The sequence below is a fragment of the Thamnophis sirtalis genome, unplaced genomic scaffold (assembly GCF_051295495.1).
Source record: "Thamnophis sirtalis isolate CommonGarterSnake01/CBP01778 unplaced genomic scaffold, rThaSir2_p1.2 scaffold_1, whole genome shotgun sequence".
In the NCBI taxonomy this organism is placed as follows: domain Eukaryota; kingdom Metazoa; phylum Chordata; class Lepidosauria; order Squamata; family Natricidae; genus Thamnophis; species Thamnophis sirtalis.
This window is the reverse complement of record NW_028261381.1, coordinates 130,088,782-130,100,889: the sequence shown is the minus strand read 5'-3', so window position 1 is coordinate 130,100,889 and position 12,108 is coordinate 130,088,782. Positions and strand designations below refer to the sequence as shown.

Below are 12,108 nucleotides of genomic sequence, written 5' to 3'. Positions count from 1 at the left end.
TTTATATTATTTAATATAATATATAGAGTGTAGAATGACTATCTTCAGAAATGGAATGATTTCCCTGGATTAAGAACCCTGAGATTTGGGTGCCACCCCTTTCAAGAGACACAATGTCCAGAGGCTGGAATTCCAAGTGTATCATTCCAGTCCTTAAGAGTTTTGTTGCAGGCATTTTGCCTCCTGGGATCAACATCCCATCTCAAAATATCTGCCTATCATGCATGGCATTCTACTCCAAAGGACTGGCACTCCAATTCCACATTACCCTTCTATTTCTATTACCCTTATTTCTAGTGCCAAGATTAAGAATGAATATATTAAGTTCATATTAAAGGACATATTTAAAATAACATTTAAAAATCAATACGGTGAGAGTAATTTAAGTCATTTCTCTGCCTCAAACCAAATAGGTGTTTAATCAATAGTAAAGAATAGACTTATGTTTTAAAATGTTAATAAAAGAAAATTAGAAAGATTCCCAAACGCTGTGACCCATTTCATTCCCTCTCAATATCTTAAGTTTGTTTGTTCCCTATTTGTATTTGCATTGATCTCAGGAAGCCTAGTCAAGTAAATAGGCTTTCTCATCTCCCTAATTATTTCCAATGGATTTTTTGGATCACTTTTACAGTTTCCAATCCATATACCTGGCCCTTCTATGTCTTTTAGGTAGGCTTTAGTTAGTCAGTGCTTCTCTCCATCTAGTTAGAGCAAACTCTCCCTTCTACAGAATGGTTTGTCATACTAGTCCTGGGTAGGGCAGAAGAAAAGCCCCCTTAGCAAAGTTAAAAACTAGTACCAGCTTTCTTGACATCTTTCCTTCCAGGCCACTCCTGCATGCCTACATTCAAATTCAGATTGGCATTGCTTCTCCCTGCTTAGCTTGGCTTCCAAAAAAACACTTTAAGGCAACATTTGGTTTAGTTATGGTTTAGCAGATTGCATGGAGCATATCCATTGTGGTTTGTAAACCATGACTTATAGCTTTTAACATGTGGTACAAACTTAGCCAATGGGAGTTTATGTAATGCACCCTGGGGAAGCAAACCAGGCGTTATGATTATGGGAACGCTTCCCCACCCCCATTACTCCTCACCCAGCCACACGCGGTTCTTTCGTGAGGGGTTTGATTATTTTTCCCCCTCTCCAGAACCTACCGGGAGGCATTAACTCCGCTGGCTTACTAAATACGATTTTTCCTCGTGTCGAGGGAAGAAAAGCCCGAGGAAGTCTCGCAGTTCGAGGAAGAGAAGCTCTGATGGGGGGGGGGGGTAGCAAAGCAGGCTTTGAATGTGGGAAAGATGGGGCGACCCCTCCCCGCCCCCCAAAAAACCCTACGCCGGTGCCCAAAATCTGGCACCGCCACAGCACAGACCCTCTTCCCTTCCCCTCCCCCATTTCCCCGTCTGCCCTCCCGCCCTCAACCCAAGCGTAGCGAAGAGTGAGAAACCCGTAGCCGGGGACGAAGCATCCTGCGACGCAGATGGTGGGTTCGATCAGTTCTAGGCCAAAGGAAGCTGCGGCCACTGAGAGGTGCGAGCAGGCGGAGGAGGGCCAGGAGCTGAAAAAGGGAGGAAGGAAGGATCTCCCCGGTCACCTGCCAGGGCCAGGAGTAGAACACACACACACACACACACACACACACACACACACACACACACACACACACACCAAGAGACACCCCCCCCAAAAAAAACCCCCAATCCTCTGGTGGCCGGCAGCGGTCTCCCTGGCACTCCTGCTGGAAAGCAAGGCTTTGCCAATATCCCCGCTGGCCGGGTGCAAGCAGGCCCTCCGCTTTAGGGCTGCTTATAACAGACTAAAGGAAAGTTTCTTCCCTTCCTCCACGGTTCCGATTCGATCCCTCTCTCCCTGGCGCACCTTTTCGGCTTCTGCCCGCTCCCCGAGCCCAAGGACCCTTCCCCGCGCCAGCAAACCACCTCCGGCCGGTCCGCGGGAAAAAAAGAAAGAAAGCGCGAGCAGCACCCACCGTGTCCTCCCCGCAAAGAGACCGGAGACCGGTAGATGGAAATAGGCACGGAGTGGTGCTTGCTGCCATGGAAATGATGCTCTTGCTGAACCTGCGAAGAGGCGGACGAAGAAGCCGGCAAATCCGCGCCGGAAGAACTCCGCGCCGAGCTTACGATCCATCCCCAGACGAGGGAGCCCATCCACAGGGTCCACGCGGGACAGCGTCCTGGTGCTGTTCTCAAAGCAGCGCGCCTCATGGTCAAGCGCACGGAGCAAAAAGCCGGAGAGAAGATAGAGGGACACCTACGGGCCGGGCAGTTCAAATTCCAGCCGGGAAAAGAGGGTCAGGTTCATGATGCCAAAGTCTCCATCCTACTCGGCTGCGGGGTGGAGGGAAAAAAAGAGAAGAGTCGCTTCTAAAGTGGGACTTGCGCGCCACAATGGAGCGGGCGGGGAATGGGTTAAAACAGCCGAGCAACACGGTGAGCGAGCAATCGAAGTCAACCGCTGCTAGATCCCAAGGGCTGGTTTGGAAGGCGTCTTTTTTTTGGGGGGGGTGTCAATTTCTGGAGGGGAAGGTTCCCTTCAGACGTAGCAAGCTTCTAAGAAAGACCCGCGGAGCCACGCATACTAAGCAGGGAAGGATGATCCTATTTTCTCATCTGTCGCGTTCTGTCTCCAGGTTCACACGATCCACCGGGATTTCCCCCTACCTGCCGTCTCACTTTTAACTGGAGAAAGGAAAAAAAATTGGTTGGAGGTGAGTGGAATGCAGCCAGAGACCTTAGAAAGATTTTGACTTCGCCTCCACCGCCTTATCCCAATTCCAGGTGCTGTGGCTTGGTTGCTTCTCCACGGACAAAGGTTGCACTGCGGGGATGCTTTAATCTCCTCTTTCACACCGACACGCGCCGGGGAACTCACACGCACGCAGCAACGAACGGGCACTCGACAAACTGAACCACCTTATCCTCGAATGCGGGGCGGCAGCGGAGGAGGTCTCGCAGCGTGTGCGCCCTACAAAAAAAGTACCTGCCAGATCTTCCCGTGGAACTCAAACAGAGCAAACTGAAGGAGCAAAGAAAAAAAAAGGAGAGATAGAAAGTCCAGCATCCACAAGAGAAATCAGAGTCGAGCCGTTGTCCCCTATCTCTTTTCCTGTCTTTTTCCCCCTCTTCTCTCTTTTTCTATTTTAAAAAGTGGAACCAGGATGCTCAGGGTTGCTCAATTAAAGTGAAGGCAGCTAGAAAGCCCAGGTTAAGTGAAGCGAGGACTTCGGGAACCAAATTCACAAATGGGCGAGCCGGATGCAAATTGAATCACTCCAGAGAACGAATCAGAATAGCCCAAACACCCTGCAGAGGGACTGGCTGGTTCCCGAAAAAGGAGGGGTTGAAGTTGGAACCTGCAGTCCCACCCCCTCCATTCATATACGGCTTCTACAGTACTTACGGTCTCTCCCCTCTCTCTCCATTCTGATTAGCGGCGTCGCCTTAAATCGTAAAACTTAAATATAGGGAAAGTGGCAAGGAAAGTAACCTAAGCCGTTCGTCACGTTTAGCTTCCGAACGATGATGATTACAAATTGCTGTTGTCAACTTCAACCGATACAGATCGGTGGAGATTTTGCTCCTTGGCTGGCTCAGGACACCAGTTACAGTAGACGGTTTTTAAAAAAAAAGAATAATAGAAAGGAACAATTGATATTTTGGAGCTCATCTGAATTCCTAATGCATTGGTCACCTTCAGATTATCATCACTTGGTGCTGAGGGTGAAAATTACTCTTTGGCATAAATGGGGAGAGCGGAATTATAGGGAAGAAAATGGATTGAGTTTTCCAGTCGTTGAACGTGTCTTACATTCTACTCCTTTCTCTCCTTTCTATCAGAGTTTGTGAGAAGGAAGCATCATCCTTCCCACCCCTATCCCAAACAACAAACATTACAATTAAGATTCCAATTTTTACAATAGTTTTAAAAAGGTGACAGGAGCTCTGCCTCCATAGGTAGAGGGAGCGATCAACTCTTTGACTGAGTCACAGAACTACAAGGTGATCTACTAACTAGAACCTCAACGGGCATTTTGGATCCATGCCACATCCATGTTGCACCCTTTTTCCCCCAATGGACTCTCTGAAATTACCATTTTATTGTTGCCAAAAACCAAGGGAAGAGGAAGAGCTACCACCTTATTAAGGCAAGAGACAGAGCTGAAAACAGCAGGAAAAGGGCTTTGTGCTGGGAGGAAGCAGGGCAAGGAGAGCAGAAGACCTAGTTTCTCACAAGAGTAGACTGCAGTTTTCTCCAACCCGATGTTCTCCAGATGAGTTAGACTATAAGCCTCATTACCGCCAGCTGGCATAATTCTAGCAATGACATTAGTTTGCTGCTTTAATTTATGCTTTAGTGCATTTTCTACCAGTTGTAATCACGGTAGCCAGTTGGAGAGTTTTAAAAAAGAGTCTGGATAGAATCAAGCTTTCATAGTCACTAATACTAATGGTGGCTGTTTATTACTTCCTGAATTGTAAGCACCAGCCCTACATGATGATCTTAATTGCTGGAAAGTGGGAATGTTATTGTACAACCTAGGTTTGCGATTTCCCAGAACCACCACAATATTCACCTGATCTTTGTATCATTTAGAATGTTGGACAAGGTAAAACTATGGCCTGAACCACAAAGGAATTCTGATAGTTTTAACTTAATTTTTAAAATAAGTTTTATGTTCTGATGTTTATTTTTTCTCCTGGCTTATCCACATTATGGTTTACAGGGTGGGGGAATTAGCATCACATTATAATACTAACTAGGGTCCAGATAGAAGCAGGGATTTTGAACTGAATTTCTGGTGTCTAACTAAGCAACTTTTTTCTTTTCATTTGCAGAAACTGAGAAAACATCATTTGCTGAATTTCTTCTTGTCACTTTGCTACTAAGTTGCTGCATTAATGTGGTGTTTTATTTTGTTCTGGTAGGTTTTTGACTTCACACACTGTTTTGTCTGAATTGTTTATCTGAAACAAAATCGATTGAACATTTTATACAGGCTATTCAAGCTATTCAACTGGAGTGCTGAGGAAAAGTATACTGTTTTTCATTTGCACCGTTATCTTACCACTGTTGCAAGAGATACTATTTGTTACATGGAACAAAGTTTAATTGTTTCCATGCTGTACATTTTTTCCCCAAAGACCACTAATAATTATTTAGACACAGGAAATGACATGAGAGAAATACTTCTCCACATTTATTGGGCCTCAACCAAATTAATTTGGTTTCTTAACAGCTGTTCATCAAAACAAACATATGACAGGGGAAGAGATAGAGGGAGCTATAGAATATCTAGTGACATCTGTAATTGTCCCCTAAGTCAATTTCTCAGTTAGGATCTTCCTGTTTCTCCAATTTGACCAATGTATTGGGCTTATATAACTTTGGAGAGGGAAATCATTCATAGTGTTCAAGTGATGTGCCTGTCCAGACATTGCAAAATTTCAAAACAGAGGGCAAGGTTAAAATGATTTAATTTAATTTAAATGTACATATTAAATACAATTAATATGACTATTTCTCATGTATTTTATAGCTTGACTCTACCATCATTGTAAACATTGCAGATCAGCCGGAAGTAATATCAAGGGGTTCAGGGGCTACACATAACTCTATATTTTGCGACAGAGATATAATCATTATCCATTTAAAAATGTTCTAATGAAGAAAGGACTGACAGATGAGCATGTAGTATAAAACATTAATAGAAAGGTGCTACATACCAATGCATTAAAAGATAAATCCTCTGCTCAGAGTGCAAGGTTAAAAGATGTAAGTGTATACATATTTAAATAAATGTATATGATCCCTCTGAAATCTATAGCTTACATCATTTAGATTAGAAAGCTAAGGAAACAATAGCAATAGCAATAGCAGTTAGACTTATATACCGCTTCATAGGGCTTTCAGCCCTCTCTTAGCGGTTTACAGAGTCAGCATATTGCCCCCACAGTCTGGGTCCTCATTTTACCCACCTCGGAAGGATGGAAGGCTGAGTCAACCTTGAGCCGGTGAGATTTGAACCGCCGAACTGCAGCTTAGCAGTCAGCTGAAGTGGTTGGAGTACAGCAGTACAGCACTCTAACCACTGCGCTACCTCGGCTCAAAGAAGTTCACATGTGGAGATAAACATCCAGTTAGCAAAAAAGACTCCATCTTTCTCCATCTTTTCATTCTCTTACACCCAATATGAATTCCCAGACTTATGTCTTAATTCTTTTTCATCATCTATACAGAAATCTATCAAGTACACAATCATAAAAGTCAAATGAAAATATTTAAAGAAAAATGAATTCCTAAATCAATAGCCTTTTGAGTTTAGTTTTAGATACATAAACAAATGAAAGACAATATTAATACTGGTTTATTAAGAATGTAATAAAATGGAGGGACACTGGTTTTGGGAAAGGGAAAGGGATAGATGTTCTTGAAGATCTACATAGTCACTAGGAATTAGAAATGACTTGTTGGGCACATAATAAAATGGATAGCAGAGGAAAATAGAAGGAAGGAAGGAAGGAAGGAAGGAAGGAAGGAAGGAAGGAAGGAAGGAAGGAAGGAAAGAAGGAAGGACCTGAATATGTTATCATATTCATGTAAATCTGCCTTTATATCTTTTCTATTAATCTTGTGTACCAAGAATCCTATTCTTCAAATTCTCAAATAGTGCAATGCATTTAATATCCAGGGTAAATGTATTGCAGTGGATTTTTTTTTAAAAATCATGCAAGAAGTAATTAAAGAGTTCTCAATATGTAATGCTGACTTTCAGTGACTTAAATTGTGAATTATAATCTTACTTTGTGTAGATTTTTCCTATTTCCTTTTTTACAAATTAAACTAAGATTGTCAATTAACACATATATTTATAGGCATCCTTTTTTAAAAAAAATGTGAAAGAAAATGAGACTTTCTAGATAAGTAAGTGATACAAAAACTTCAGGTTTTGCCTTACAGAAACTTTACTAGGATCTCATTTATCATAAATGTTAGAGAAGTTCTAAAGCTTCTCTTACAATGTTGTATTCCCCAAACAGATTCCTGTTTCTCTGATTTTTATGCCCATGTCTCTCCCTATGGAAACCAATCAGCACACAGGAAGATAATATCCATTTAAAATCCTGGTAAAATATTGAAGACATGGTATTCCCAGAAGGAGTCTCATATACACAAACTTAAACTGTGCAAATTTCTCCCTGAAGCTCTTGTTACAATATATACCATATTTTTCAGAGTATAAGATGCACCAAGGTTTTGAAGAGGCAGATTAAAGAAAAAGTTTTTGCATTCCCAAAAGTCTCACAGAAACGGGCCTATTTTTTTTTCCAAAAAGAGGGCATGAATAGCCTTTAGGAGGCTTGTGGAGTGCTGCTGGGGGATGGGGGGCAAAAATGAGCAAAAAACAGCCTGTTTTTCACAAAAACGGGGCGTTTTTTTGTCAATAAAAAGGGACATGCATAGCCTTTATGAGCCTTTTAGAGTGCTCCTAGGGGCTTGAGTGGGGGGGCAAAATTGAGCAAAAACCAACCCATTTTTTGCTCATTTCTGCCCTCCCCAGTCCCCAGTAGCATTCTGCGAGACCATTTTGATGAAGGTGGCGGGTTTCAGGAGGCAAAAAATGCTGTATTCAATGTATAAGATGCACCCAGATTTTCAGCCTCTTTTTTGAGGGGAAAAAAGTGGCCTTATACTCTGAAAAATACAATACTTCATTGTGAATTGCTCTCCATGGTACTGATTCTAAAGTTCAGCATCTTTATCTGATTTCTTCTAAACTACTGCAATCCTGAATCTTGTCCTCTTTTTTGACTCATCAGAGAACTTACCTCCCACCCACCCATCGATTTGCTATAATGAGGTAAGTTATGATGAAGAAGGAATGTTCAAGAACTACTTAAAATAAGTAACTCTCAACCACTTCAGGGGTCGAGATCCTCATATGTATGGACATAAGGTGTCCATCAAGTGATTCATAGAGCCTCTTCAGAAGTGTGAAATGCTTTAGATAACATTGTTATGGAGTGCTAATAAACTTGATCATATATTTCATTATCTTGCATCTTGGGGTGGGGGGAGGCTGAGAAGGTTCAAAGGTGTTTTCTCCTCAGTTGGTTTTCATGCCTATAACAGGACTAGAACTTACAGTCTGGTTTCTAGTCTGGTGCCTTAAACATTAGATGAAATTGTCAGGGATTATATTTACAGCTTTATAATTCATTGGTAACTCATATATTTAGCAGCTGTATCATTGGAGGAAGTGGGCAGATTGTGTATCTATTTATCCATTTATCCATTTATTGATCCATCTATCGATCCATATTCATTCAGACAATACATTCCATAATTTTCCTGCAAGTATTTTAAAATGCTATTCTCATTATCAACTGCCCTTATAATGTCATTTAATTGCAAACACTACCCAATGGTTTTTAGCAGTTGCAAAAATAAAACAAACCTCAGAAAAATTCTAATCTGAAATTGCAAAAAGATAATTTGCCATCTTATGTTTTCTCTCAACTGCCTCCTTTCACTTCTCATTTTGAAGTAAAGTAATTCAGGAGAAGTAATGACATATATTTGGACCCTAATGATTTCTCTTAATGAATTTGATATTTTGGCGGTCAAGCCAAACTTCCTTAACTTTCTGAATGGAATTTTAAAAGATTACTCAGCCAAGTATCCAGACTAAAAATAAATAAATCACAGTATTCCAAAGCCCAATTAATAACTCCCCTAAATTAACCTAAAAGCCATTAATATTGGTGATTCTTGCACTTCTAGGCTATTTGCTTCTAGCACAGATTTTTTTTAAAAAAAAAAATATTAGTTTATACATATATTTTTTCCAAGAAACAGGAATAAAATTACTACTGAATGTTAGCATTTTTCTCTAACATTGCTGCAGGTTTTCTTTTGATTAGGTCTGAAAAGATTGAGCTGAGATAGTCTTCACATTTGAAATCAGAATTCTTGTCTCATTATTTAAGCTGAAAGAAACTGTCAGATACATTTACAAATGAATTGCTAGATGAGACAGCGATTAAACCAAAAAGCTTATCACTTATGGCAAAAAGTAAAAGTGTTCTTAATTACAGTTTGTGTAAAGCATTCACCATGCTTGCCTGCTATACTAATTGTTGCTTAGCATTAACTATAGTTAAAGTACTCACCTAGATATCAGTTCTAGATGCTGGATAGTGTTTTGTGAATTTTGTGTATTGCTGAATGAGTAATTGTTCCTCAACCATCAATTTACAAATCAATTTGGATTTGGATAACATACTAACATACATACTAACATACTACCCCCACAGGGATAATACTAAACCCTAAAGACTTGCCACTTGGCCCAGAGTCAAGTCATAGAGGGCATCTATATAAATCTGATAAATAAATATATAAAATAGTCCGGCTGACAGGTTAGTGTAACAGAAAGGAGGCATGGAGTAAAGTGAGATGAAAACATATTGTGCTCCCTCTCTCTACTCCACCAATCTATCAGCTGAGATATTTAGGACACAGCTCTTCCCGAAAAGCCTAAACCAATGTCCAGAAATTATCAAAATGACAGATGACTGGCATGAAGAAGTTCCATACTGGTGATCACTAGCTAAAGTCTTCACCCCAAATATGTATCTAGAGTTACCAGCCTGACCCATAAAATATTAAGGACTGAAAATTATGACTATTTTTCTCATGGGCTGGTGATTCTATATGGAAGGATAAATGCAACCAGGGACTCAAACAACTGTTGCACTAACATTCTCCCATGTTAAAAGGACATAACCAGTCACCACACATATTACTGAGAAAGCAGAGAGCCAGTTTGGTCTAATAGTTAAAGCACCAGGCTAGAGAGCAAGAAACAGAGTTCAGGCTCTATCTTAGCCAGGAAAGCTAGCTGTGTGACTTTGACCCTCAAAGGATTGTTGTTCTGGGGAAAATTGGAAGGTGTATTGGATAGGTTCCCTGCCCAGAGTTTAAACAAAGAAACAAACAAGCAAACATAAATGTTTGTTTAAATAAATAAATAAATAAATAAATAAATAAATAAATAAATAAATAAATAAATAAAGAATGAATGAATGAATGAATGAATGAATGAATGAATGAATGAATGAATGAAAGAAAGAAACAGAATTTGTAATCATCCTTTCCACCCCAAGTCAGGACTAGAAGAATGCCTATTACAGGAAGGAATTACTCAAAAGTATGCAAAGACTAGCAAGCCTCTCTCATACACCATAAACCTTAATCCAGTCAGCCCATAGTTTAAACACTAGGTAGCTGAAAATATTTCTAAGCAACTGAATGGATGGATAGGAATACTTTCTGTCTATATAACAATAGGAAATAAATAAATTGTTCCTCATTTGAGGATGGAGTGAACAATTGATCTGGATACTTCATATTTTCAGGGGAAGTTATGCACTGAATTTAGTTTAATTAGATATGCACATGTTTACATACTCCCTTCCTTATACTGTATATCCAACATGAGCAAAACTGTAACCTTCTTCTCTAGCTATTTTTTTCCTTGTTTGTCAACCAGGATCATTTACAAAAGTAAAAAGAAAAGAATGAAGGAAACAAGTTCAGGAACAGATAGCTTAGAAAGTATTTATTTTGGATAAGTTCCTTTTGAATTTGTGATCAATTGCAAAATAATAACCTCTTGCAAATCACTTAATTAAATCAATCTTTATTGCTTTATATAAAACCTGAATTTGCATTTAATATTTTTATATATAAAATTCTTGCATATCAGTTTATATAGATGTCACTTTCCTCATCCTTCTCCTAGTTTCCTTCAAATCTTTTGCCTAAGATCTTGTAGCAAAAGTTGTAGAACATAGGATTATATATGTATGTATGTATGTATGTGTGTGTGTGTGTGTGTGTGTATGTATGTGTGTGTGTGTATATATATATATATATATATATATATATATATATATATATATATATATATATATATATATATATATATATATATATATATATATATATATATATATATTTTGAAATAATAATTTAGCAGCTTGATAATGAACTTAATAAATTCTATTGACATAAATAGCATTTGACATATCAAATGAAGAATGTCAGATAAGATGAACTGATACAGGCTTTTCTTAGAATTGTACACTGTATCTCTTGGTTACTAGATAGTAGTTCAGCTAAAAGTGTTAGTAGAGTTGCAGTGGACTTTTCACTTTTTAATGAAAAAAATGTTTGTTTTTTTTCATAAAGTTGTATTTCTCTAGCTGGCTAACCCAGCTAGGAAAATCTAAGGCAGGCGTGTCAAACTTGATTTCATTGAGGGCAGCATCAGGGTTATGTTTTATTTCAGGGCTGAGCTGGGCATGGTTAGGTTGGGCATGGACAGCTTGACGTCACTTGTGTCAGGGTGCCTGTGGTGGCACAAGCACTCTGCCAGTGAAAATGGGCTCCTGATATTTTCGGTTGGGATGGCCTCCTGAAACCTTCTGCCAGCAAAAACAGAGGGCCTGGGGAGCTCTGTTTTTGATAGCAGAGGCACTACGGTCCAGTCCTTCATTGTTTCATTCTAAGCAACCCAAGGGCTGATTCCAGCCTGCAGGCCTTCAGTTTAACACCCCTCATCTAAGGTATTTTAAAAAAGGCTGGCAGAAGACAAGATAACCTGATGCTATTAATGATATTACAAGAATGATGTTACAAAATGCAAAGGTGCATAAAATCCTGGAGAACTGATGTCTACAAAGTCACAAAAAGCCAGAAACAACTGGGCAGCAATACCACTTTTCTAATATCCATTGCATCCATACCTGATTCTTGATCAATTCCTATCTAGCACAGTTTTTTTCTGTTAAGTGTTTCCAAATTATGTAAATGGCACAAGCATGGAAATGGTTTGCCTATATGCATTGATTAAATTTGCTATGCATACCTTAAAACTGCATAATTTGAAAAGTTGTAGTGTTGCTTTTTAGATTTTTCTGGTGTATGTTGAAAATTTACTACAGTTTTGTTAGCTGTTCCACTTAATATGATGACAAATGAAATGGTCATCAGCTAAGGGTCTGTCTATATTATGAA

The 12,108-nt window shown here is 39.6% G+C and overlaps 1 protein-coding gene across 13 annotated transcripts in view; it reads right to left on the bottom strand.

Annotated features, from left to right (window-relative positions):
* The window catches only part of NRXN3 (neurexin 3), a 1,234,604-nt gene that overhangs the window by 444,104 nt on the left and 778,392 nt on the right, over window positions 1–12,108 (bottom strand). The window contains exon 1 of one of the 13 annotated variants that reach the window (XM_087725001.1): window positions 1,994–3,187. The exons of 10 other annotated variants lie outside the window; for them this stretch is intronic. In XM_087725001.1, coding sequence (XP_087581127.1) covers window positions 1,994–2,231 — 238 coding nt within the window. In that variant the 5' untranslated portion in view covers window positions 2,232–3,187. Of the gene's footprint in view, window positions 1–1,993; window positions 3,188–12,108 lie in introns of those variants that run through there. 2 more of the 13 variants (XM_087725014.1, XM_014064374.2) reach the window with 2 other exon arrangements.